Source organism: Sceloporus occidentalis, unplaced genomic scaffold (genome assembly GCF_023333645.1).
Source record: "Sceloporus occidentalis isolate IW3139 unplaced genomic scaffold, rSceOcc1.0.p SCAF_3, whole genome shotgun sequence".
Taxonomy (NCBI): domain Eukaryota; kingdom Metazoa; phylum Chordata; class Lepidosauria; order Squamata; family Phrynosomatidae; genus Sceloporus; species Sceloporus occidentalis.
In genome coordinates, this window is record NW_028316983.1 from 7,423,063 (window position 1) to 7,449,849 (window position 26,787).

The 26,787-nt window shown below is 42.0% G+C and overlaps 1 protein-coding gene across 2 annotated transcripts in view; it reads right to left on the reverse strand.

Moving 5' to 3' along the window:
- Nucleotides 1-904: 904 nt before the first annotated feature.
- The window catches only part of SAMD10 (sterile alpha motif domain containing 10), a 72,336-nt gene continuing 46,453 nt past the window's right edge, over nucleotides 905-26,787 (reverse strand). Inside the window, exons 3-5 of one of the 2 annotated variants that reach the window (XM_089513574.1) lie at nucleotides 17,413-17,581; nucleotides 12,625-12,765; nucleotides 905-6,925 (exon numbers count right to left, since the gene is read on the reverse strand). In XM_089513574.1, coding sequence (XP_089369700.1) covers nucleotides 6,816-6,925; nucleotides 12,625-12,765; nucleotides 17,413-17,581 — 420 coding nt within the window. In that variant the 3' untranslated portion in view covers nucleotides 905-6,815. Of the gene's footprint in view, nucleotides 7,211-12,624; nucleotides 12,766-17,412; nucleotides 17,582-26,787 lie in introns of both variants that reach the window. The other variant, XM_089513575.1, reaches the window with a different exon arrangement.

The following is a 26,787-nucleotide window of genomic DNA, read 5'->3' on the forward strand; positions in this document are numbered from 1 at the left end:
ATGTATTCTAACTGTGGATGATGGGGGAATGGGTTGCGCTTTGCATAGCTTGTAGAGATGGTGATATGTAGTGCTAGGCTGGACCAGGTGTGAGTCATCTAGTGTCCTTGAGAGGCTGGCCTGCAGAGACTTGGAATGCAGTTTCGTTTCTCAGGGAATAGGGATGGAGGATGGGAACTATTGCTGGGAAGGAGGGGTCCTACTGCGTGGGCTTTTGCTGGGGGTGGAGTGCTTTGGCTTAGGGGGACTTATGCATTGCTTTTGCTGGGAGGGGTCAGTCTCAGCTTAGAAGCTGGGTGATGAGACATGGCTGATCTTGGAACCTTCAATAAAGTTCTGTTGTTTCATTAAACAAGCTGACTGGTTGATTGTCCAGGATTCTGGTCCCACACTCTGACAGGTATCCACTGGGGTTTGGTTCCACAACCCCACCATGGATACCAAAATCTGTGGATGCTCAAGTTCCATTAAACACAATGGCATAGTAAAATGGTATCCCTTATATAAAATGGAAAATCAAGGTTTGCTTTTTGGAAGTTATATATTTTTTTAACATTTTCAAGTCGTGAATGCTTGAATCTGTGTATAAAGAATCCATGGAAATGGAGGGCCAACTATAATGGAAGAGCAGGATTTTATCTCTTTCTGCATATAGTTTTGTACAAAGTTGACATGTACTGAGAAGATATTCAGGATTAGTGTAACTGAGGTAAGGTTAATCAAAGACAATCACCCCATTTAGTGTGGTGAACTATATGGACATTTTTATGAAAGATGACATATTTGTATTTGACATACGTGACATACTGTATTTAAGATTATTGAAATAATAATAATAATAATAATAATAATAACAAAGCAGTGTCAAACTGCATTATTGCTGCAGTGCAAATGCAGCCATAGACTTTTGAAGAACCTGAAGAATCTCTACCATCCAAAATGCATCAGACTTTTTAACAAATTAAAAAAAATCACTGGATTCCTATATCACCATCACTTCTACATAACTTTACGTATACTTAGCTAAGATGTATAATGGCACACTGGCAAGTGTGCCCAATGAGTACTGGTGCCGCATGTGCACTGGAACTGATGCAATCACACTGGGAGTGATGTGATGCATCCCTAGCTAAGATGGAGGGATGGCCTCATTTGTGGACAAGCTTTAAATACTTTAGATAAATTCATGTAGGATAAGGCTATCTGTGCTTGTTGGCTGTGATGGCTACCTACTGTATTTATTACCTCCCAGACCAGAAACAGCATTTTGCTACATTGCTACAGGATGGTGCAGGAAAGTGCAACTCTGCTCATATCTGGCATGTTGGTTTCTCACTGGAGCATGCGATGGCCCAATGGGGAGAAATGGCATGATGGGCTAGCTAGATCTTTAGTCTGATCCACCTCCAGGGCTCTTCTTTATCCTAAGATTCAGGCAGTGCTAAGATGGAAGGTTGAGGCAAATGGTGGCATGCTAAACCATATAAGTCTACATCCTCTTCTCACTCCTAAAGAACAGGACTCAGGGCATTTTAATGACATTGTTAGAGTAGTATTGTATATAAAGGAATGGCTCTCAGTGAAAACTTGGAAGTTGTCTGTTTGAATCTTGGTCCTATGGTGAACCGAATAGGTGATCGTAGATGAGTCAGTCATTTACAGTATAGAAATCATGTACTTTGGCACTACTTTAAGTGCTGCAGCTCTATCTTATGGAATCCGGGGATGTATAATTTTACAAGGTCTTTAGCCCTTTCCTGTCAAACAGTGCAAGCTGCAAATCCAAGGATTCTGCAAGATGGAGCCATGGCAGTTAAAGTAGTGTCAAACTGCATTATTTCTACAGTGTGGATGCACTGTGGGAGTATCTATAACAAATACTTTGCATACAAAAATGTTTTTATTGTATCTTGTTTTTTAAGATGCTGTAGGCCCTCTTGGGTTCTGCATAAGGAGAAAGATTGGACGTAAATCAAATAGATGGGATAGGATGGATAGATAGATGGCTTGCTTACTGGCTTGAGTAAGTTGTCAAACTCTCTTATTTCTACAGTGTAGATGAATCCTTAGTCTTGGTGCCTACATTTGTAATACTGCCCTACCTTGAGAACCAGTATGGGTAACCTCTAGTCCTCTAGATGTAGCTGAACTCCATTTCCCAGCAGCTCTACCCCATCAGGCCAATGAGGAATCATGATGATGGTTCGAGTTCATCAGCATCCAGAAGGGTGAAGGTTCTCCATTCCTGCTTAAAGGGATGTGTGAAAACTTTGGCTGGTATCCTCTACCATCCATTTTGTTAAGTGTAAGTTGCAGTTAACAGTTATAAATAAATGGCTCTAGGTAATTATTTTGTATCCACAATTGCTACATAGCCATAAATGCAAACCTATTGTAACTCCATCTCCAACCTGATTTATCAGGCATCAGCTGCATGGGGAGAAGGAGGTGCATTCTGCTGGCAATCAGAGCACAGGTAAATGAATGTTTCCATCAGGTTTGGAGGGGTGTAGGGCCTGGAGTGGTTAGTTTGCTGAATTCAGTGGCTTATCTAGAATATTAGCCTTTATTTTCAATGGGGTTTTCCACCCGGGTGCTTTTGTTACCTATGGAAACTCCAAGGAATATCTCAGATCTATTTGCTTTGAGAAACTGTAGATATATATTATACAAACTCATTCAGATACAGATGCTGTCTGGCAGATTTTTTTTAAAAAAATAGATGTATGTATGGTGTGTGTGTGTGTGTACGCACATGTATATTCTTCTGGCAAATATACTACAGAGAGCTGGACAGAATATGAGTTTGGGATTACAATCAGCATTAACAGAACTACAGTTATCTGCTACAGAGACTGATTACCTCAATTTATTTGCAAGGATTACTGCAATGAAGCATGGAAACCATTATTATATAAATAGCAGAGGCAGGAAAAGTTAACACTTCCAGAATGGAAATGCTGGGGGGGGGGATGCCAGTGGGGGTGATGCATCTATTCCAGGTTGTAGTATGAATTTTAAAGGATCAATGCAAGGTGTTGAACCGTATCCTCAAAACTGGCTCGGTACTTTGGACAGCTCCTTAAAGTTTAGAATAAAAATAAAAACCATAGCCTGGATTCACAGCCCGCCTTTTGCCAGAGTCACTGGTTGGTTACAGAACTGTATCCCCAAAGAAGTAAAATGTTCAAGTTCTACTGTGTGTGCATATGTTCCTTCGAGTCACCTGTTGACTAATGGTGACTGCAAGAATTTCACAGGGCTTTCTTTCCAATTCCTTTCTCTGAAATATAGCCAACAGCACCTGGTATTTGTTCACAATCTCCCATCCAAGTAGTAATCAGGGCTGACCCTACTTAGCGTCCAAAATCAGACAGAATCATAGAATCATAGGATAATAGAGTTGGAAGAGACTGCAAGGGCCATCCAGTCCAACCCCTTGCGATGCAGGAAATCTCAATAAAAGCACCCCAAACAGATGGCCATCCAGCCTCTGTTTAAAGACCTCTAAGGAAGGAGACTCTACTACACTCCGAGGGAGTTTGTTTCACTGTCAAACAGCCCTTACTGTCAGGACGTTCTTCCTAATGTTGAGCTGGAATCTCTTTTCGTGGAGCTTGCATCCATTGTTCCGGGTCCTGTTCTCTGGAGCAGCAGAAAACAAGCTTGCTTCCTCCTCAATATGACATCCTTTCAAATAAACAGGGCTATCATATCACCTCTTAACCTTCTTTTCTCCAGGCTAAACATCCCCAGCTCCCTAAGTTGTTCCTCATAAGACATGGTTTCCAGACCTTTCACCATTTTAGTCGCCCTCCTTTGGACACGCTCCAGTTTCTCAATGTCCTTTTTGAATTGTGGTGCCCAGAACTGGACACAATATTCCAGGTGGGGCCTGACCAAAGCAGAATATAGTGGTACTATTACTTCCCTTGATCTAGACACTACTATTGGCCTTTTTAGCTGCCACATCGCACTGTTGACTCATGTTCAACTTGTGGTCTACTTGGACTCCCAGATCCCTTTCACATTAAGTCTTGTTCAGCCAGGTGTCACCCATCCTATATCAATGCATTTCATTTTTCCACCCTAAGTGCTTGCATTTCTCCGTGTTGAAATTCAGAATATGGTGCCTTTAGGGTATTTGGCCTAGATATCTATATATTGAAGGGGGAGGTGGAGAGAAAAACACAGTAATAAAGCCCTCTCCTACAAGATGCATTGTGACTACCTTCCTCAGAGCTACTGCTTTTCGTAAAACTTTTAACATCAAAATACATGAAACACCATCAAATGCAAGAAGCTACAATTCACATTATAGATCCCAATATAATAGATTTCACCTGTAGAAATTAGATTAGATGACAATTATATATTAAAATGATAAAAACTAGTGAATCTGCAAAATAATTATATAAATTATAGATCTGGTATTTGTTAAAAAAGAAAATCAAGTTACAGATCCTGAAATGTGGCTTGACGTTATACCAGCTCAGAGTAATTGTCCATCTAGACAGTGGCTTTCTAGGTTCACAAACACAGACAGCAAGAATCTACACAAGGACACCGAGCATAAAATTGCATCCAGAGAGCTTCCTCTCCCATCTTTCATCCTGACAGACCCATCCTCCTCTTGCACCCTCTCAAAATGGCCGTGTAGCAACTGGGAAGGCCAGGCGATCCCAACAAGTGGCTGGCTATTGTCCTACATCCCTTGGCTGGGCCACTGTATGGCTGCTAAGGGCCAATTCCCCCCAAACCCCTCCCAGACGGTGCCTCCATTTCCCCCTGCAGTCCTTCTCAAAATGGCAACCAGAAGTGATGTTGTGTCATGTCTAGTCACCATTTTAGGAGGGACTGCAGAGAAAAATTGAAGGATTTGGGAATAGTACAGATTGGTGGTGGTATGATTATGTTTTACATGTGTTTAGGAGGGGCTTTCTGTGTGGTTTGAAGGCAAAAATTGCCCCAAAATTGTGCCAATTTTTAAAAATAGGGGTGTTAGTGGACAGATGGGGGTCTTCAGGGCTCACAAAACAGGGTCCACTGGCTGTATGAGACCTATGGGTAACTGTGCCCATCTCTGATATAGCCAGACACAGAACAATGAAGGCATCATGCCAAGATCTCCCTGGGGGTCTACTGTATATCCCAGAGATCTGGCTATAGGGACATAGCTAGTTGCTTCTCACTGCCCCTGTCCTTTTGATGGCCATGTCAGAGTGGCTTCTGCAGGAGAAAGGTGAATCTCAAGGGGTGGGAGCCCTTGCCTGAGGAAGGTGGTGGATTTCTCTGTCTGCAATGACCGTAAAAGACATACATATACTGGCATCATCAACAGGAGGCTAGCCAGAGGTTTCTCTATTACTTGCTACTGGATCCTTCTATCTGAAGATGCTGTGGACTGAGCCTGTGACTTTCTGCAATGCAAAGCAGATACCTGGCCCCTCTCCCCATTCCCAGCACATTCCCATAGGCACAGCCCCAAGTTCTCAACCTGGAAGCATGGCCTCTTTTCAGAACTCCTTTTCTTTCTTTTCTTCCTAAAAAGGAAGGGGCAGTTTGAATGCTGGAACTGATCTACGTTCAGTCTTAAATAAGGTCCCCTCCCCACACTAAATGTATGTATACATGTATTTATACATATGTACATGTAAAAATTAAGTTTGGCCATTTGGCATTCAAGTTTCAAAAGAGAAAAATAAATCAAGACTCCATTTTGCACTAGCACACAAAAAGTGGGTTTTGGCTCTCATGTATTAGCATTAGTATTCCATACTTTTCCCCTCTTGCAGTCCTGACAACAACCCTGTCAGGTTGGTCAGTGCTATTTTATCCAAAGCTTGTTGGGGAAGTTGTTCTTTGAATAACAAGTCCCAGAATCCCAATGTCAACCTTCAACTTCTCACTTAGACTGCATCTACACTTTAGAAATAATGCACACCAGTTTAACTGCCATGGCTCCATCCTACAGAATTCTGGGATTTGTAGTTTTGTGAGACACCAACACTCTTTGTCGGAGTGTTCTAAAATGACAAATCCCAGGCTTCTGTAGGATGGAGTTACAGCACTTAAAGTGGTGTCAAAACAACATTATTTCTACAGTGTAGATGCACCCAAGATAAACTGATGTCATGCAGCCTGGTCAAAGGCCCAAGGGGTTGTGGTCCAAAAAGTAACTTCCCCAGGCTCTGTAATTATCATCCTTCTACTGCACAAAGAGCCTGAAACTGAGAATTTCTCACCTTATAGGTCACTTTGATAGTTCACAGCAAAGATAACATTTGAACCATTGGTGGCTGACTTCACAGTGAGATGGTGAGTCCATTAGGTCCAACCCTAAAAGGAGCTATCCAAGCTGATTTTTGCAGATAGGGTTCAGGACCTTGGATAGTTCCAAACTGAAACCTGGGGCAGATTTGCTGCCTCATTGTCATGGTATTCAAAGCACCAAACCTATTTTGCAGAGAGTTTGGCATGTGATCGTTCCTTTGACAGTTCCATTCCAACCAAAACCTGGGGCAGGTTCAGCATTGCTCCACTAACTTTGAAGCCACTGGCTGTCACTGATTTGAAGATACTGACTCTTTGATTCCTAACTCAGAGGCTTCAGCCACTAGGTGACTCTGCCTCTTGCTGACTGGCACTGTGAAAATAAATTAGAGCACCCATAGGAGCTCAGAGATACTTTTACAATGTAAGTAGAGGCACTGGCAAACTTCATCCTGCTGTCTTCTGTGTCCCCTGTAGGAGAACGTCACTGCAAATATCTCCGCTCACTGTCCGTGGTTTTTAATGGTGTCTTTGTGTGTGCATCAAGGAAACAGTTTTGCTCTGTGATCTGGTCCCACAAGGCTGAGTTTTACCAGTCCTGGTGGTGGTTGCTTGGCGTGGCATGAACTCTCTGCCAGAGAACAGCTGGTCTCTACATGGGACAACGAGGAATCAGAGAAACAAGGGGAAGGAGAAGAAAGTGAGCATCACCACACATCCTGCTCACAACGACCTCCCTTCAAGGCAGGCCCAGAATCTCTCCCTTCCTGAATTTTTGTGTTTTTCTTTTCCCTCTCCAAAGCATGCGGCGGAAGTGTCTAGACCTGTGTTCCTTTCCATGCGTTCCATCCGTAATCCCGGAAGAGAGTCAGTTCACAGTGTTGCACCAGTCTGATGCCAGACGGATGGACGGGTTAGGAGTCATTTCCAAAGGAGGCTGGAAAGGGGGAAGGAAGGATGGGTTTTGGGGTGGGGTTGACAGTGGAAAGAAGCAGGTTTCGGGGTATGGGGAGAAACAGAAAAGGGAATAAGTACTGAAACTATGACGGAAATAGAAGGATACAGGGAGACATTGCAACATTACAGAGCCTGGGAGAGGGCAGCAAGATTGGTGGCCTTTCCTACAGTTTTGGGGGAAATTCCATTTCTGGAGTCCAACTCCCAGAATTAGTATAGCTTCCTGGGGGATTCTGGGAGTTGGAGTCCAAAAAGGGAATGTTCTCTGGCTGTTCTCAAGCACTTCTGGAATGATGACTGGCTTCAGCCTACTGTTGGGACAGGGATGGTTAAGCCAAAGTCCACGGCCCACGGCAACTTGAAATGTTTTTATTGGCCATGTTTTTTCCTCTCCTTACATCTCTTGAAGGCACCAATCTTGCATTGAGAGCTGGGTAACCAGACAAACATTCATGACAGAAGAAGAAACAGGTGGACAGAGGAGAGACAGAGAAGAAAAAGGAGGATGGAGAGCTGCGCACTGCAAAAGAAACTGAGAAAAAAATGGAGAAAAGGCAGATATATGGTTGGTTGCCAAAGAGAAAACTGGAGCAGGCTCTGGGACCTTGAAAGGTTGTGAAGAAAAGGGAGATGTAGTGGTTTGGGTGCTGGACTAGCACTCTGGGAGATCAGGGTTCAAATCCCCACTCAGCCATGAAAACCCACTGGGTGACCTTGGGCAAGCCACATTCTCTCAACCTCAGAGGAAGGCAATGGTAAATTCTCTCTGACAAATCTTGCCAAGGCAAACTCATGATAGGGTTGCCATAGGTTGGAAATGACTAGAAGGCACACAATAACAAGAAAAGCAAGTGTCAGCAGATGCTGTCTGTTACACAACCAGACAGACAAGCAATTCCTGCTGAAATTCCCTTGTTATGCAACCTTTAAAGGTAGAGGAGCCATCTCTGGTTTTCACCCTGGCAACCCTAGGCAGATGAAAGGTAAAGGCTATGGAGCCTGGTTGCTCCTATGTCAGTGGAGCAGCAACTCTGCTCCGGGTTTTAGTGTGCCTTTTAAAGGAGATATCCAAACTGCCAAACCCATTCCCTGCTACAAATAGGTTTAGCATCTATAATAGGGCTTATAAAGTTTGCACTGAAACCCAGAACGGATTAACTGGCTCAATGATCTGGAAGCCTCACAGCTGCCTCTGCAAAGGCTGGAACAAGAAAAGAGTTTGGAATTGGGGGGTGGGGCAGAGGAAACAAAACGGGGAAGAAACAGGGTGAAGAAGGAAAGTATCAACAGGGAAGGGTTGAAGTGTGGCGAAGGACAGAGGAAATCTATAAAGAGCAAATGAAATGGGAATAAAGGCCGGGTTTGGCGAGGTGAATGAGGCAGAAGAGGCAAGGGATGGAAGAAAAAGAATGGAAGAAGGGAGTCAAGGGTTAAAGAGAGAAAGAGTGTAGTCGGAGGATGATCTTTCCTCTATTCCACCTGCTTCAGGCAATTTCATCCTTGCAGGTCTCCACTCGTGCATAGCACAATGTCCAATTAAGGCCCTATTTTTACAACACCATCTGAAACCTACAATCTCAAAGCCTCCCGCTACAACCTCCTCCCTGCTATCTATTAGTAGTCTTAGAGGCAAAGCTTGGGAGAAAAACATTGCTTTTTTGGACAACAGTTCTTAGGAGTCTATTATACTGGGGCTGATTTTGACATTAAACAGAGATTAAAGCACATTTAAAGCATCCCGTAAATAAAGCAAAAATGGTGAGTAATTGCATGAATGATTATCACACGCAATTGTGCAAATAAAGTGGTATTAGAAATGAATTGTCATTGGAATCCCAAAAGTAAAAAAGATGCACATTAATGCTTCTTTGTGACCACATAATGATGGGTTTTGTACAATGCCACGTGAAATCGTTACATGTAGTTATGTGATTTTTACAGGATATTCACAGGATAAACTACCGATCTCCTTCATGTGATAAACTCCCTAGATGCCATGATGAAGGGATGCTGGGAGGTGTTATCCAAAAAAGTAACTTTTTCATGCTCTTCCTAGAATTAAGATTGCTGCATCTCCCCTCCCTCCGCTCCACTTCTTGTCAAAAGAATACTTGTGTGCCCCAAACCATAATCACACAAGCAGAAATTCAACAGGCCCAAAGCCCAGGGGTGCGTCTACACTAGAAATATTGCAGTTTGATAAAACATGAAGTGCTGCAGCTCCATCCTATGGAAACTTGAGATTTGTAGTTTAGCAAAGTCTTCAGCTTTCTTGGCCAAAGAGTGTTGGTGCCTCACCAAACTGCACATCCCAGGATTCTGCAGGATGCAGCCATGGCCATTAAAGTGGGGTCAAACTGCATTATTTCTACAGTGTAGATGCACCCCTGAAGTACCTGGCATGTTCTCCTTGTTCTGAACGTTTGACAGAAAACCTGAATGGGGTTTCCCTGCATGATAACCATTGGCAATCTTGTACTGCTTGGGTTCTTGGACATGCAGAGGATGTTACTCCTGTACGTATAAATATAGGTTCCACGTTTAGACCTTCTTCTAAATGCACAGAATTCAGGGCAGTGGAACTGGGTTGCTTGTGGATTTTGGAGGTACAGGCAATCTATGAGAATCTTTTCCTCCACTGATACATTCTGTGAATCCATGGAGGGCAATGGTGACTGAGCTTGGAAAAGGATTTTTTCCGCCCCATAGAGAGACTACAACTCTCAGAATCCCCATCACCATTAGGTTGGGTATGTTACAAAAAATCAGGCTCAGTTTTGTATTTGCACAAAAAGGTGGATTTGGTTCTCTTTTATAGGCATGTATGTAGCACAGGGATGGGAATCATGATGTTGGATTTTAACACCCAGCCTTCCTCACCAGTGAGTGCCTAGGGCTGCTGGGAGCTGCGGTCCAGCCTAGAAGATGGCATAATTTTCAACCCCAATATAGGACATTTTATCTTTGATTCTTCTCTGTCGTGTACCCCTCAGATCCAGACCACAGCCAAGGCTTGTAGATTCTTTTTGTACAACATTGCCAAAATCCGACCATATCTCTCCGCCTCTACTGCCAAGATCCTGGTACATGCCCTAGTGATCTCACGATTTGATTACTGTAATGTCCTCCTGGCTGGGCTTCCTCTTTCTCACCTTTGTCCTTTAATTTCTGTCCAGCATTCAGCTGCATGCATTATCATGTCCGCCCACTGCTCTGACCATATCTCTCCTGTGTTGGCATCCCTTCACTGGCTCCCCCTCCCTTTCCGCATTCAGTATAAGCTCCTGCTGTCGACGTTTAAAGCGCTCTATGGGCTGGCCCCTCCTTACTTATCAGACCTTCTTTCTCCTCACCTTCCCACTTGGGCCCTCCGTTCTGGTAGTCAAGGTCTGCTGTCACAGCCCAGGATTTCCTCTGCCCCATCTCGGATTCGCCCCTTTTCACTTGCTGCCCCTCACTCCTGGAACCTTCTTCCCCCACAAGCAAGAGCCATCACTTCTTTAACCAGCTTCAAAATGGAGCTGAAGACCATCTTGTTCAGAGAAGCGTTCCCAGTCATTGCATAATTGTCACTTGCTATTTGATGTTCTTTTGTTGTCTGTTTTATTGAATCATTTCCTGTATTGCTATGTATTTTATATGTATTATCCTACTAGAAAGGCCCCTTCCCCTCCACCACTCCCTTCTCCTTTTGTGTCGTGTCTTTTTAGATTGTAAGCTTGAGGGCAGGGAACCGTCCAATTAAAAAGATTGTATGTACAGCGCTGTGTAAATTTACAGCACTTTATAAATAAAGGTTAATAATAATAATAATAATAATTCACAAATTGGGGTCCCCACAACAACCCTCTAAGGTTGTTCAGTATTACTATCTAATGCAAATCTACAGCGCTATATAAATAAAGCATAATAATAATAATGCAGAAGTAGGCACATTGTGGCCTGTGAGCTGCATGAAGCTCTTGAAGCCCTCCAAAGCTTCCAGATCCTCTATGCTGTTTTTGCTCAACTGCCATGACTCAAAACCATGGTTTCCCCCTCAAGCCTATAGCTGACCCACCTGAAAAGAAAGAACAGCCAAAAATCAGCCAGAATTGGGATGTGTGTGTGTGGAAATTGGATCTCATCCCTTCCACAGATGCCCACTCCTGATCTAGAGGTTAGGAAATGCTGGCTGAGGGAAACTGGGATTTGTAATTCAAAACCCCGACAACTTTTCCAAGCTCTGCTAGTGAGTAGCCTGTAAGTTCCTCCCCTTAAAATCTTTGTAGGTTTTCATCAGGATAAGCTAGATCTGTTGAATTTCTGCTGTTTTGCAGTTGTTAAAAGGGCACAGGAGCAGGGTGACCAGATGTCCTTTTTCCCCCAGATATGTCTTACATTTCAACCTTCTGTCCAGGAGGAATTTCAAAATGCTCTGCATTTTGAGCATGACTAGGATGCATGAATTTACATTTTTATGAGTGTGTTTTTAGATTTAATTTTGCAATGCCCTCTATTTTTCTTATGTGTCCTACATTTTGCAGTGCTTTGTCTTCCTTTGTGGTTAGGACACCTGGTCACTCTGCACAGGAGCCTTGATTTAGGCAGGAAAAACAAAAAGGTCACTGACTAATTTTTTGTCCTTATGGGGACACTTTCTCACTCCTCACCTTATCAGTAAGGTAACCCACAAACTTTTGGCTGAATCTGTACAGCAGAAATAGTGGAGTTTGACACCGCTTTAACTGCCATGGCTCCATGCTATGAGATCTTGGGATTTGTAGTTTGTTGTGGCCCCAGAACTCTCTGACACAGAAGGCTAAATATTTAATAATAATAATTAATAATTTGTTTTATTTATATACCGCTATTCCAAAGATCATAGCGCTGAACAGCAAGTAAGCTAATTAGCAAGTAAGCTAATTTGCCCCCAACAGTCTGGGTACTCATTTTAGCGACCTCGGAAGGATGCAAGCCTGAGTCGAGCTTGGGCCCTTTTGCTGGTCTTGAACTCGCAACCTTGTGGTTTTGAGTGTGGCTGCAGTACAGGCATTTAACCACTGCGCCACCAGGGCTCCATTTGAAAAAACTACAAATCCCGGGATCCCATAGCATGGAGCCATGGCAGTTAAAGCAGTGTCAAACTGCTTTACAGTGCACCTGTGTCATACACGGCCACGATACACAGATTTCAGCTTATGCTGAAAGCCACCTGAAGGAAAAGGCAATGGTGGACCGCGCTGCTTGCACAAGCCCCATTGTTTTCAATGGGGCTCAAGCATATGCAGTATTTGTCTTACGTTGGGGGGGGGGGGCAGAACGAATCCCCTGTGTAAGGAAAGGGGGCACTCCATTTCTTCAGGCTGAAATGAGAAAGGAGTCGTACGCCCTCCTGCTTAAATACGCCCGTACCTTGACTGAGGAGCTGTAAGTTGCGGACCTCCTCTCGCACCTGGAGTTGCAGCACCTGTTGGAGGACTTCCTGCCTCTGAGACTCATGCATAATCCCCATGCGCTGCAACTTCTCTGCATTTAGCCGTAACAGCGCCCGACCTACAGAATGACAAAGAGCAAGGTAGTGGCACTAAAGATGCTCAGGGGGTGCGGACCACACTAGGTGGCATCCAAAGGAGGGTGGTACCACTGCTCCTCAAACATCTGCATTTTGGCATAAATGGGATGTGGCATTCGCCCGTATCTCTTTAAAATGCTGAAGAGATGGTATGAGTGGGGTGAGGCTCAGTGGGAGGACAATGCTGAGGCCCCAGGTGTTTTTTTTTTAAAAAATTAAAAATTAAAAATTTAATTTTTTAAAATTATTTTTTAATTTTTTTAAAGAAATTTCTTTAAAAACTGCATGTTTTACCAAATTTTCACTTTAACTGCAAAAAATTATGTATGTGTAAACACATTTATTCTGTGTGTATGGTATTGTAATTTAAAGGTACCATTTTAACTTGGCTGGTTGTTTATATCACAACAATTACCATTACATTCAGTGATATATTGGGATTATGATTTATGAATAACAGTACAAAACACTTCGCTAAGGATTCTGTAAACTGTGGTATGGGAGAAGGTCAAGAGAGTGTGTGGCACAATGAGGTACTGCTCCGGGTGACACCAACCCTAGGGACGCCATTGTTCCAGGTCCAGGCTTCTCTTGGACATGCCAGTTTTAAACTGTGTAGCAAGTCACACTCTCTCAGCTTCTGGGGAAGACCATGGAAAACCTCCTCTGGACAAATGTTGCCAAGAAAACTTCATTATAAGTTCAGCTTAGGGTCGCCAAAAGTCAGGAATGAGTTAAAGGCACACAATGACAATGACAAAGGATACTTATGGGTCTGAAGGCAGTACCCTGTTAATTTGAGCCTTGCTGTACTTCCAACCTGAAGTGATACAGCCCCATTTTGCAGATGAAAGACTGAGGCTGAAAGGATGTAATCTGATTAATGCTTGGTCCTCAGTGAGTTACGTGTGGCCATCTGGATGCAGTATGGGTGTTGTACTGTTTTCACTGCACTGTTTTTAAGAGCCGTTACGTCTTTTAAAATTGCATTTTATTATTTTAATGAGTGATGCTTTTAAATGTTGTAATCGTTTGATTCTATTTTTATGCTCACTTTTGTATGTTTTTAATTGTATTGTTATTTTAAATTGTAAGCTATTTTGAGTCTCAATTTGGGGGGAAAGTGGGTTGTTGTTGTTATTGTTGTTAGTGGTTTGAGTGTTGGATGGCTCTGGAGACCAGAGTTTGATTCCCAGCTCATCCATGGAAACCTACATGCACTCAACCTCAGTAGAAGGAAATGGCAAGCCTCCTCTGAACTTATCTTGCCAAGAATACTCCATGGTAGGCTTGTCTTAAGGTCGCCATAAGTCAGAAATGACTCGAAGGCACAGACAACAAAACAAACAACAACAACAATAAATTAATCAGACCACAATCCCTATTTACTCTAACCATCTGAACCAGGACTGGCAAATATGATAGTCCAAAATGTCTTGCAAAGCCGCCATATCATATGGATGGGATCTAGGCAATCTGAAGGGCCACATCTTCCTAAATGAGCCCATTTGAATTTTGAGATCTTTGGTGAACAGTTTTAACTCCACTCCACTATCTCCACAGGGGTGTCTGGTGGGGACATAAAGAGAAGCCCTTCTTGGTTGCCAAGAAAACCCCATGACAGGCTCGCCATAAGTCAGGAAAAATTTGAAGGCACACAACCCTGGATCAACTATTTAGTGACAGCCGAGCAAATCTGAAAGCATGTCATGCAGAAAGACTATACAAGGCACCTACACGGAAAGGGAGTGTAAAGAACATGAATGAACACAGTGTGGCAAAATCATATATGTGACCAAGAAAGCTGATGGATCCATCCATTAAGTCCTTGGAGTATGGTAGACTCTCCTTCTTTGGAGATTTTTAAACAGAGGCTGGATGGCCATCTGTCAGGGATACTTTGATTGTGAGTTCCTGCATGGCAGAATGGGGTTGCACTGGATAACTTTTGAGATCTCTTCCAACTCTATGAGTCTATGATGCTAATCACTTTTTATTTGTCCATCACCTTGAGAACCCTTGTGGGCTGGGAAGTAATATGGAAATACTTAAAATTGTGAAATGCTGCTTTCATAGCCTAAATATTCCATGCTGGGCAGAAATGTTCAACTGCTCTCATATCAGGGAACTTATGCATGCATAAAACACCAAAAGTTTTTGGCCAACTGTCAGTATTTTGGGGGCAGGGGGCTGTTGTTATAGAGATTATCCTACCTTCAAAATTTACCACTTCATCTCTGGGCAAAGGGTTTTCTATTTCCCAGTTTGCCCAAGACTTACGTTTGTTTCTAATGCCCTTTTAGGAGGGAGCCGATGGAAAACGGGCAAACTGGCACATCTTCATGGGAATGCATTAGCTGTTGCCCTGGCCTTTCTCTCCATGCAGAGTCTCCTAGAAGAAGGTTTTTATAATCTGCTCTGTCCTCATCTCCTGTGGGTATGATCACTAATGCTTCCTTTCATTTCCCACATAAAGACTTTACTGAGTTCTTCCATTAGTACTTTATTGTCTCCTTCAGGGCACACAAAGCTAAAGATCTCAGTTTCTGTAGGTCCTGGGGAAAAACACACACCACCACTACCACAAACCTCCTTACATCTTCTGTTTTCTCATTTCCTTCTGCATCTCTGCTTTCTAAATCAGGACAGCAGACAAGTTACCCTCTCCTGAGCAAAGTGCAGAAAGGAACATGGGAGAGAAAGAAAAAGATATTTGCTGCATTCTCTTTTTCTAATTTCCTTCTCCTAACATGGCTGACAGACACTCCTATCAGTGTCTACTCCCTCCTGTGCTAGACAAGAGTTGTGTACCTGAGACTTTTCAAATTTTAATCCATTCCTTATCCATCCTTGCAAATAGCTCTTTGTTCTTCGGATCAAGCCACCCTAGATCAACTATTTTGTGACAGCTGAGCAAATCTGAAAGCATGTCATGCAGAAAGACTGTACAAGGCACCTACACGGAAAGGGAGTGTAAAGAACATGAATGAATGCAGTGTGGCAAAATCATATATGTGACAAAGAAAGCTGATGGATCCATCCATTTCTGGTCTGTGTCAATTGCACATCATTTCCTCCTGAACTCTGTTCCATTCTGTTTCTGTGTTTAAATGCATATATAAGAAGGCAGTTTGGAGCATATTCTCCCTCAAAATGCACATTTCAAAATGTATTTTATCTCAATGCATCCATTCTTCATTGTATCTAAATGTATCTTGGTGTGATGTGGTAACCAGAGTTTTGTTTTGTAAGCTTTGTGAACATAATGCTCATGAAGCAACATGGATACTTGAAATGTGTCAAATGAATGCCATGAGCATGTTTGCTTCTCTCTGTAGGTGTATCCACAATGCAGAATTAAAATAGTTTGATACCTATTTATCCTACAGAATCTTGTGATTTGAATTTTGGTGAAGCGCCAGAGCTCTTTGAAACACCAGGCTAATATTTCACCAAACTACAAATCCCAGGATTCTGTAGGAGAGTCATAGCAGTTAAAGTGGTGCCAAACTGCTTTAATTCTGCAGTGTGGGTAAACCTGGTGTGGATGTAAACCTGAGATAGGGACCAACTGCTTCTTAGAAAACTGAAGAATCAAAGTAATGGTAATGGGGGAAGCCATTTTGTTCTTTCAGTGTTCACTCTTTTGACTTGACTTGACATGTATCTGCATTGCACATTTATATCAGTAGGATGCAACGTAGGTTCCATCCTACAGAAATCTGGGATTTGTAGTTTGGTGAAGTGCTTGGAGAGCTCAAATATTGTTGTCTAGAGCTCTCCAGCAAAAAATTCTAACTAAAAATCCCAAATTTCCATAGGATGGAGCCATTAAAGTGATAGTGGTCTCTGTCTGTCTGTCTGTCTGTCTGTGTTGACTTCATTAATTTCACAGGGTTTTCTTATGCAAGGAATACTGAGAGGTGGTTTGCCATTGCCTTCCTCTGAAATACAACTTTCAGCACTTGATATTACTTGGTAGTCTCCCATCCAAGTAGAAAACAGGACTGACCCTGCTTAGCTTCCCTGCTTAGCTTCTAGTGCCTTTAGGATATTTAGATTAGATAGTTAAAGTGGTATCAAGTTGCTATTAATGTGTTGTGCAGATATACTAACAATGTATTTTGTCTTATCTCCCCTTCTCCTCTCCTGGACCAAGTACAGTCATGGAAATGAGCCAGGCTGATAAAGGAAGAGGCTGATATGATGGAGGGCCTGTACTCACATTCTGAAATAAATGACTGGTTCAGAGGGGGATAGTCTCTTTCTCAGCCTTCCCCAATCTTGGTGCCTTCTGGATGTGTTGGACTATAGCTCTAATCACTCCCCACCATTTGATCTGAGTTCAAAAACTCAGCCACTAAATTCATCAGGTGACCATGTCACTATCTCTCAGCCCAGCCTACCTTACAGGGGTGTTGGGGTGGCTATAAAAGGAGCAGAGGAAACCTAGGATAAAAATGTAGGAAATAAGTAATTCTGTGACCAATGGTGAACAAACTGTTACCCCTAACTAATAAGAAATACTGTGCCATCCCAATAATCCTTAACACCAGATCACTGTGCATTGACTAGCCTTTTCTTTTGCAACTGCACTTCCTTTTGGAAAGACCAGACAGATATGGTACCTGTGATGGCATGATGGGAAAAGGCCTCCACGTAGATGAGATAGTTGTGTGGGCAATGTTTCTTGAGCCATTTGCACACATCTTGCTGTGTCCACAGTACTACCGGTTTGGTAAGGCTGCCTAGGGTTGGGCTGGTGTGGTAGATTCCATAGTGTTCGTAGTTGCGGCCCTGCAGGAGTTGGGAAAACAGGAACAAAAATATGGTTAGTGAGCAAATTGAAGGTCGTCATAAATTGGTCCTCCCAATGTTTTCTGCCATCCCAAATTAGGACTTGTGAATAATTCAGTTGGTAGAAAAATCACTCTTCCTGAAGAAAAAACTATAGCTAGCCTCCTGTTCAATATTTACAAGTGTGTAAGTAGAACACCTGTTTAGTTACTTTAAAAAACAGAATACAAAACCCCTAGAAACAACTCAAGGAAATTCAAGAGGCTACTGAGTGGTTTTGCTCCCTGGTTAGCAAAAGATTAGAGGATTTTATTTCTAAAATTGTAACTTTTGATTGTCTCTGTGAAAGTTTCTTGCAAATAAGGTGTAAAGTGTGTTTAGAATTCCAAGCAAAGCTATATTTGCATCAAGAATGCTAGAAGCTACTGAACTGTAGTACAAAACCTAGCTAAGCAGTGAGGCTGCACACGTGTTATACTTACAACTATAAAAGTAATTAAAACAATTACAGTGCAGCAAGAGTGACATTATTCCTTGTATGTTACATTTGGAGTTATTCATACACCTCAGTTATTGAAAAAAGGAATTAATTTCAAGCTCAGCATCTCCAGATTACACCTCTTTCTGTATGCATTTCCTTGTGGAAATGTACTCCAGGATTCTGAGATGTGGAAATAGGAAAGGATGATGCTATGATTTTACTTTGAATTGCCTGCTTAAAATTCAGTACTCCAGCAGCCTTAACTTTCTGGCAATTCCTTAAAGAATACAAACAGATTCTTAACAAAGTGCACATGTAAGATTATTTGCTGGGCTGCAATCAAGGTTTTGTACCAGCCATAATTAAAGCAGAGGAAGCTTTGAATCCATTTTTGTATTCCTGAGAATTTTTTGGCTTATTATAAAGAAAGCACGGCTAACCTCCATATTAGGCCATATTTATACAGCTTCTAAAGTATTACCTCATTGTTGATATTCATTGCTACTCCATGACATTTAGGCTCATTATCTTGACTTCTAAAACAATTCTAAGTGATTGAACACATACAGAGACTACATAAACATACACCTTTCCGGGAAGATGTCATTAATTTTCAATTATGTTCAGTGAGACAGTGAATCCATTCTGGGGTTTAGTTCAAATGTTGAAGGAGCTATTCAAGACAGCTTGGAAACTTCCTTAAAAGTTTATGTTAAAACGTGGAGTGAATTGACATGATCCCCACCAGACACCATGGACAATGTTTTTGAAAAGTCAAGTTAGTCTATGGCAGCCAATGTGAGAGCATCTGACAACACCTTAAGGACCACCCGATACTGTACTATATTAGCATGAGCTTTAATGAACGATACCTGACTTCATTCAATGCACCAAGTGTGGTATTGTGGATAGTGAAGACAAGACAAATTAAATTACATTAGAGCCAGTGTGGTGTAATGGTTGGGTAATGTTCATTGGGTAATGGCCTAGCTGGGATTCAAACCCTGTTCTCCAGAGTCCTAGTCCAATATTCAAACCATTATGCCACGCTGGCTCCCTCTAGAAGTCCAAGGTTCAAATCCCATAACTGCCATGGAGTGACCATAGAAAAGACCCACTTTCTCAGCCTCAGATGAAGGCAAGACAAACGCCCTCTGAACAATCAGTGCCAAGAAAGCCCCATGATAGGTTTGCCTTAGGGTCACCAGAAGTTGGAAACGACTTGAAAGCACACAAAACCAAGCAATAATTACATTACAAAATCCCAGATCTACAGGTGGGCAATATCTTTATCTGTGCCAACTGTAATTCCACAGTAGCTTGAAAGATTTTGAGTTCACAGAACTCTTCATCAGGCAAGATGATTTTTTTTAAAATGTGTGTGTGTGTGTGTGTGTGTGTGTGTGTAAGCAGAACTATGGAAGTCCAAATATTCGTCCAGATCTTGTGGAAACACAAGATAAAGACTTACCATTTTTACATCATCCTGAAAAGCACTGCTGGGTATAATCCAATACTTCTACACCTATTGGTGACTCATTAAGGACTGCTTTCACTGCCATAGCAAACACATTAATTGCTATGGTTCCATCCTATAGAATTCTCGGAATTCAAAGAACCATGTGTGTGTTGGGTGGACCATTGTTATGGCCATGTCCTGGCCTGTTGGGAAAGGAGGCAATTCAGAAGAAAATAAAATGGCAGGTCTGAGTTTTGGGAGGAAGAAAATGAGCAGATCTGTAGTTCTGTACTTTGGTGTGGTACTTAGGATTCTCTAGCATTAGAGCTCCCCAGTTGATAATTTTGTGTACCTCACAAAACTACAAGTCCCAGGATTCCATAGGATGGAGCCATGACAGTTAAAGTGGTATCAAACTGCTATAATTTGTGAAGTGTGGATTACCCCCCCCCCCCCCCCCCCGGGGACCCAATGGACTATTCTGGAGAAACTGAAATTTTGCATGCTGTTCTGCTAATAAAGGTATTGCTGGCCAGTGAGGGTTTTTTTTAATTTTATTCTTTTGGACTTTATATTTTGTTTGAAATTCCTAACACTGGACATTCACAACATCTTTGCTGATAACACAAAGATATCTGGCTAGCTAATCCAATTCAACTCCTTACCCGAAGTGCACTAATGATCCTCAAGTGCATTTTTTCCTAGATAGCTATTTATCAAAGTTTTCAGTATTTGTACTTGGCACAATATTTTCTTTTGCTCATTAACTGATAACTGACCACTTTAACTACATTTTTGACCCTGGATTTTCCAGGTTTGCGCCTCATCTCCCACACAACTCTTTTGATCTTTAGAGGTGAACTCAGCATTTTGTCTGGGACATTATCCAAACTGTCTTGCCAAATTAAAGTTGTCATATCAGCTGCCCAAAGTTCACTGTGAACTTGCTTGGTGCCATTTGTATTAGTATGACTTCTCTTCTTATGTACTGAATATTCTGGGCATCTTACTCTCCCCGCTGCCCAGACACACAACATATTAAACCTCCTAGGGCTGACTGCTCCAAAAGAAGATAGGCTTTTTACAGGAGGAAAAAAAATCATTTTCTGATCAATTCTAAGGAATGTCATGCCAACCTTATATGGCTTATTTGTGGCAATAACTGCATTCAGCTTCATATATTGACTTAAGAAAGAATTTGGCAAGTTCTTATTGAAATCTAAACAGAGGCTGCTGCCAACACTGCAGAATGAATGCAGTTTGACATGGCTTTAATTGCCATGGTTCCATCTTATGAAATCCTCGGATTTGTAGTTTGTTGTAGCAGCAGAGCTCTCTGACATAGAAGGCTAAATACCTCACAAAACTACAAACCCCACAATTCCATAGCACTGAGCCATGGCAGTTAAAGTGGCATCAAACTGCATTAATTCTATATTGTAGATGCAGCCTCAATGACATTTTGTCCTCTTCCTGTTTATTTTTAATACAATGATGTAGTGGTAGTTGCACTGAAACACTTAAAGCTCTGTAAAACAAGCGTACATGATGGTGACGCTTCAAAGGCTGTTGAACTATGATTATCAACAACTGTAACTAGAACAACCATTGATGAGTAGATGTTGGAGTCTATCATCCAACTATATCTGGAGGGTCACAGTTGTCCATTCATGCTTTAAATGGCAGCATCCATCAATCAATTATGTTTTTTATTGAGCCCATTAATTATCATTTTTAGTCCAAAGAAGAGTGAGAGTCTAGTGGTATTTAAGTGATTTAAGTGCTGGACCAGGATTCTGGGAGATGAGAGTTCGAATCTCCACTCATGGAAACCCACTGGATGACCGTGGGCAAGTCAGACTTTCTCAGCTTCAGAGGGAGACAGTGGCAATCCCCCTCTGAACAAGTCTTGCCCAGAAAATCCCACGATAGCTTCACTTTAGGGACATCGTAAGCTGGAAACAACTTGAATGCACACACTATAACAACAACATTTCCAAAGAAGTGCAGTGTCTACTGAGCAACTGAAAGCTGACATTAGTGTAAAGGAAAGATTAAAACAAGCTGCAAGTGCCCCAATGTTGTTATTATATGCTTGGTGTTGCCTCACTGCTCAAGCGGACCTGTCACTTGGCATATCCATCTGCCTCACAAGAAAGTGTATGTGGCGTCGCAGTGAACCATTGGGTAAAGACGTCTTAGTCATCCGTGGCTCTACTACTTAAGAATCCAATTACTGGGATTGCTCAAGGCTGCCAAACACCAGCCATGAAGCCTCCATCTCCTCCCCTCCCCACTGCCCTGCCTGAATACTGAATATCTCATGACACCAGCGCTTTCCTCCTCCTGGTTTCTATTCTGACACTTCTTCTGTGTGGAGTTTAAGTAGACTCTGGGCTCCTCCAGACACAGCAAATTTCTGAGGAGGTTGAGGTATTTGTTGCTGTAGTTCTCAGGGTTTTTGCAAATATTTAAATTACATCGCTGTTGTCCTGGGCTACAGCTGCAACATTTTATTTCCATCCTCAGAGTACGTTCTTATTAATTTTGAGATATATCGGAACAACAAAAGAAATCATTATCACTTTTTAAATTTCTTTTTTTAAAATAAAGAGCTCTATAGTACCAGAGTGTGTCAGTGAAATAGCAATTGTGCACTATAGCACAATTAGAGAAATGTAAAAACCAGAAAGAGTAAATTTGCCCTTCAAAACACAGGCCTACCTGAACAATTCATACCCTAGTTTTAAAAAACCCAAAAAACTTTGGAAGAGCCCTTGTGCAGATCCAAGAAATAGTTTTAAAAAATCCTGCAAAAGAATGGAACAAATGGATGCAGAGGTGACAACAACCAGCAAACCCAAGCAAAACTCAAGGGACTATATTGTGAGGACTTACGCTTCTTCAGATCAGTGAGGAAGAGCCCTGAGAAATGGAATTTCTCTTCTTCAAGTATTGTCTCGCCTCTCTAGCCCACTTCTCAGTCTAACACACAATGGGCAAGATGTTTAACTTCTTTATAAATTACTTGGGGCTTATCTGCATGATTAAAATACTCCCCACTTGAATTGAATAAACTGTGATCAGGCCACATGTGATTTGGGGGAATTGGGGCTTTTTGCATCCTGCTGAAAAACTCTATATACTCTGCTGGAAAAGAATTTGTAATTTCTGCTGGCGTATCCACAAGTATGCACAACATTGAAAGTGTGGCCATCCATACACTTCACATGGATTCACATGGCTGTGCATTTTTGGCAGACAAAGGGTAAACAAATACAAATAAGTGAAGCAAACTGAAGACAATTAAGTGTCAATGCGAATGGAGCCCTGGTGGTGCAGTACTTAAATGCCTGTACTGCAGCCACTCACTCACAAATCACAAGGTTGTGAGTTCAATACTAGCCAGGGGCTCAGGGTCAATTCAGCCTGGCATCCTTGTGAGGTTGCTAAAATGAGTACCCAGCTTGTTGGGGGCAATTAGCTTATACATTGTAAACCACTTAGGGAGTGCTTAAGTGCACTGATAAGCAGTATAGAAATGTACTTGCTACTGCTATTGCTAATGTACAAAAATCCCCAGCAATTTGTATAATACACTTATGTGTAAACTAGCCCTTAGATGATGGAAGGTCAAAATTAAAACACTGAGAATATTAAGGATGAGATTCTCCACTGAGAGGGCATGACATGAATCTCTGCACACGGAACTATGCATTAATTGTGCTGTACAACTGTTGTGTCGAACGGCAATACTGCACAACTTAACTAAGGGTTCAACAGAATGCATAACTAAATGTGAATGTGTCTCCATTTGCAAGGCACAATATGCACATTTTGCCTCCATATGCAATGGCACCACTTGCCCAGCTCCACTTCTGCAAAACTGAACTGAGAACAGTTATTTCGTATGGGACAAAAATATCCCACTGCTTAGACACCAAACAAGATTCTAGTCTAGATTTGTTTTTTGTTTTTTTGTGGTGGAAAGGATGAAACTACTCGTGGCTCTTAGAAAGATGAGGAAAAAACAGAATTAAAAAAAAACTCCATAAACCATGTCCTGAATGGGTTCCAAATGCACATTTAGTATTTTCAGGTTGTTGAATATTGGAACATGTTTCTCCTTCTGTATCAAGTGGGCACTCAGCAACCACAGAGGCTGGACTAGTTTAATCTCTTTGGCAAGCAAAAGAAGTGGCAGCTTGTTAATAAGAGACAATGTTTTGGATGGATCTGACATCACGTTCCTGTTGATTTGGAATGCTGGAAAAAAGGAGGGCTGTTAAGAGTTGGCTTCAGCGTGGCATCCACAGCTGTATGGCAGCAACACTGACAGCTAGAGAAGGCCAGCGCCTTATTCCAAATGCACTCCTCCCTGTGTGATTGATCCTCTTTTCTAGCAATAAGGAGTTATTCAGAAACAATGAGTCCTCCCTCCCACCACAAGAAATTAGTTTATTAATAATTGCATAGCACAACAGGCTTTCATTGGAAACCATCTCTAACCCCAATCTGCTTCAAGGGTGAACTGAACCCAATGAGCTTTTGTTTTTTCCATCACTCCAACCATTTCCCTCTTTGTTCATGTGTCTTTTATGGGGAGGGGCTACAGCTGAATAACAGAATGGTAGGCATCTGCTATCGTGAGTAGCAGAATGCATATATTTGACTTTTGCAGCATGGGTTTCCATTATCAGTGGAGTGGTGAATCTGTGGAAGGTCTTGAGAGCTATCCAAGGTGCTGAAACATCTCTGGGAATAGGGCCCAGCACCATGGATAGCTTGGATAGAGTGCATTCTCTTCCCTACCACCAAGGAAGCCACAAACCACCCCTATTTGGCAAAAAGGAGGACCTATTTTTCATCCCTGGAATCTGCACATCCAGGTAAGGAATTCTGCCTGATACTTGGGAAAACAGAGTTGGAAATTTTTCTTTTTGGGAGTGGGGGTCTATAGCTCCTAGAATCCCATCATTTGGGGGGGGGCAAAGCTAGGCAGCTTCAACATTAATGGTAGAAAAGTAGCAGCGGTAGGAAGACTAAGAAGACTTGGAAAGGCAGCTAGGAAGGAACTAGATAAGAATCACTCATCTTTCTTCTTGCTTCTTTTTCTTCAGAAAGGCAAGACACGTAAGTTGATCCCAAGATTTTGCATGCATGCAGAAGAGGATTTCCTCATTTAAGCTGATTGTGTTTGACAGGGGCCTAGTTGAAGGTCCTGCTCAATTTGCAGGACTATTCCCCTAGTTCCTGTGAATGGCTAGTGAGAGCTGTCTTTCATGCACACACTGTGTGATCTATAAGCAAATCAAAGGCAAAGACACCATGCGATCCTTAGTAAAAACAACAAATTGGAGATGGGCAAATTTGAATGTTTGACTAGAGCTCCAAGAGACCAGAGTTCTGAATCATCACTGAGCAATGGAAACCTACTGGATCAGGGTTTGGCAAGTCACACTCTTTCAGCCTCAGAGGAAGGCAAACCTCTTATGAACACATCTGGCTGAGAAAACCCCATGACAGGGTCCCCATGACAGGGTTGTCCTATTTTGTAAACAGGGGGGTTTTTTGCACGAAAAACACCGCTTCCAGATAGTCACATGGGTCTTGTTGCACAATACTGGGTTTTGTACAACAGCAAAAAAAATCTTGTACAACCCTCCCCCTCCCATGTGGCTGTCTGGAAATTGTTGCTTTCACAAACAGCCATGTTTTTGCACAGAATAATTTCTTGAAACATTTTTGGAATTGTGAACATCAGGCAAAAACCACACCAAATTTTCACCACTGTTTTATTTTTGCTGACCAGTTCTCCCAAGTGTTTGGAAAACCCCTTTTTCAAGCAGGAAATAAATATGGGGAATATTCTTTGTATGTCTCCTACTGACTTAAGTGGAAAGTCTTGGATAGTAAATCCAGCCTTGAGTGACAGATGGTGGTCCTTTCCATAGCAACATGCAGGTCATGTGCAGCCTTTTCCTGTACTTTCCCTAGTTACCCATCATTGCCATTCCCAAAGCACACCTGTAAGATAGAGGCATCCAAAATATGCTTCTATGTTTGTTATTTCAATACTTCAGCATTCAAAGAAACCCTGTGCGTCTTTGTATATGAAAGATGCTATTCATTACACAAGTGCAGAACTCACTTTGGAATTGCATAGTTAGACAGAATGGTCCTTTTGTTTTTCTTGTTAGACAAAACCTGATTTCTCCTACTTATTTCTCTTTCAAGAAATAACTCGAATTAGAAATCTTAAGAGTCCTGTAACAAGCCTTGCTGGGACATGCCTGAACAATGAGGCGCCATGCATAAATCAACCCAATTAGCTTGGGTAACCTGGAAAATCTGGGTCCCTGAAGAATACCAGTGGTCTGGATCCCTTGTGTCCAGATTTAGAGTAATTAACATGGTGGCAGGAGCTCTTCAATATTAATGAGAGCAGTGGCTGTTCTGGTGGGAATGTATGCTCCTTTGTTACAAACTCTGTTAAGAAAAGACAAGTCTGGGAGAGACGGTGCCAGAGTTTCTTGGTGTCAAGAGAAGGCCCTGCTATGAGAAATGTGTTAGTATTAAAGCAGGGGTGCGCATACACTGGAGCTCAGTGGACCATACTGGCTGTTTTTTTGGCATGGGTTTTGCCATTAAAAAAAATTATTAAACCCTATACACATATACACATCTATAAAAATGAACATTTACACACACATAAAACATAGACAAACCTATTAAAAATTGACAAATATTCCATCCACAACATAACATATTAATGTATGGCGTGTTTATATTTTTCCAGTTTCTGGACTTTGCTGTCACAGGGTGTTGGTGTCTTCTTCCCTCCCCACTCCCCTTTGCTATTCCAGAATAGTCCCTCTCTTTTTTGTTTAACTTTCTTTTATAATCTTTTCTTCTTATTATTATTTATTGTTTTGTTAAATTATATTAGCACAACTCCAGAATTGTGTTAAAAGACACACATATCCAGAAGGCATGCTGGGTAGACCATAGGGCAGGGAGGGGGTGTTAAGGACAGGGGACAGGGAGCGTGTGGGATCAGCAACAGTCTAGTCATGCTAATAGAAGGACAGGCAAAAAGGAGTTCTCCCAAACTGGTATGTATGCACATCCCTTTATTAATGTGACTGTGGAAAGAATAGAGGTTGTGTGATAAAGTCCCAGGTTCAAAGGGGACATGGAGAGAAAACTCAGATACTGAGGGTATAGCTTCATTAATAACAAGTACAGTTGGAACTCTGTATCCCT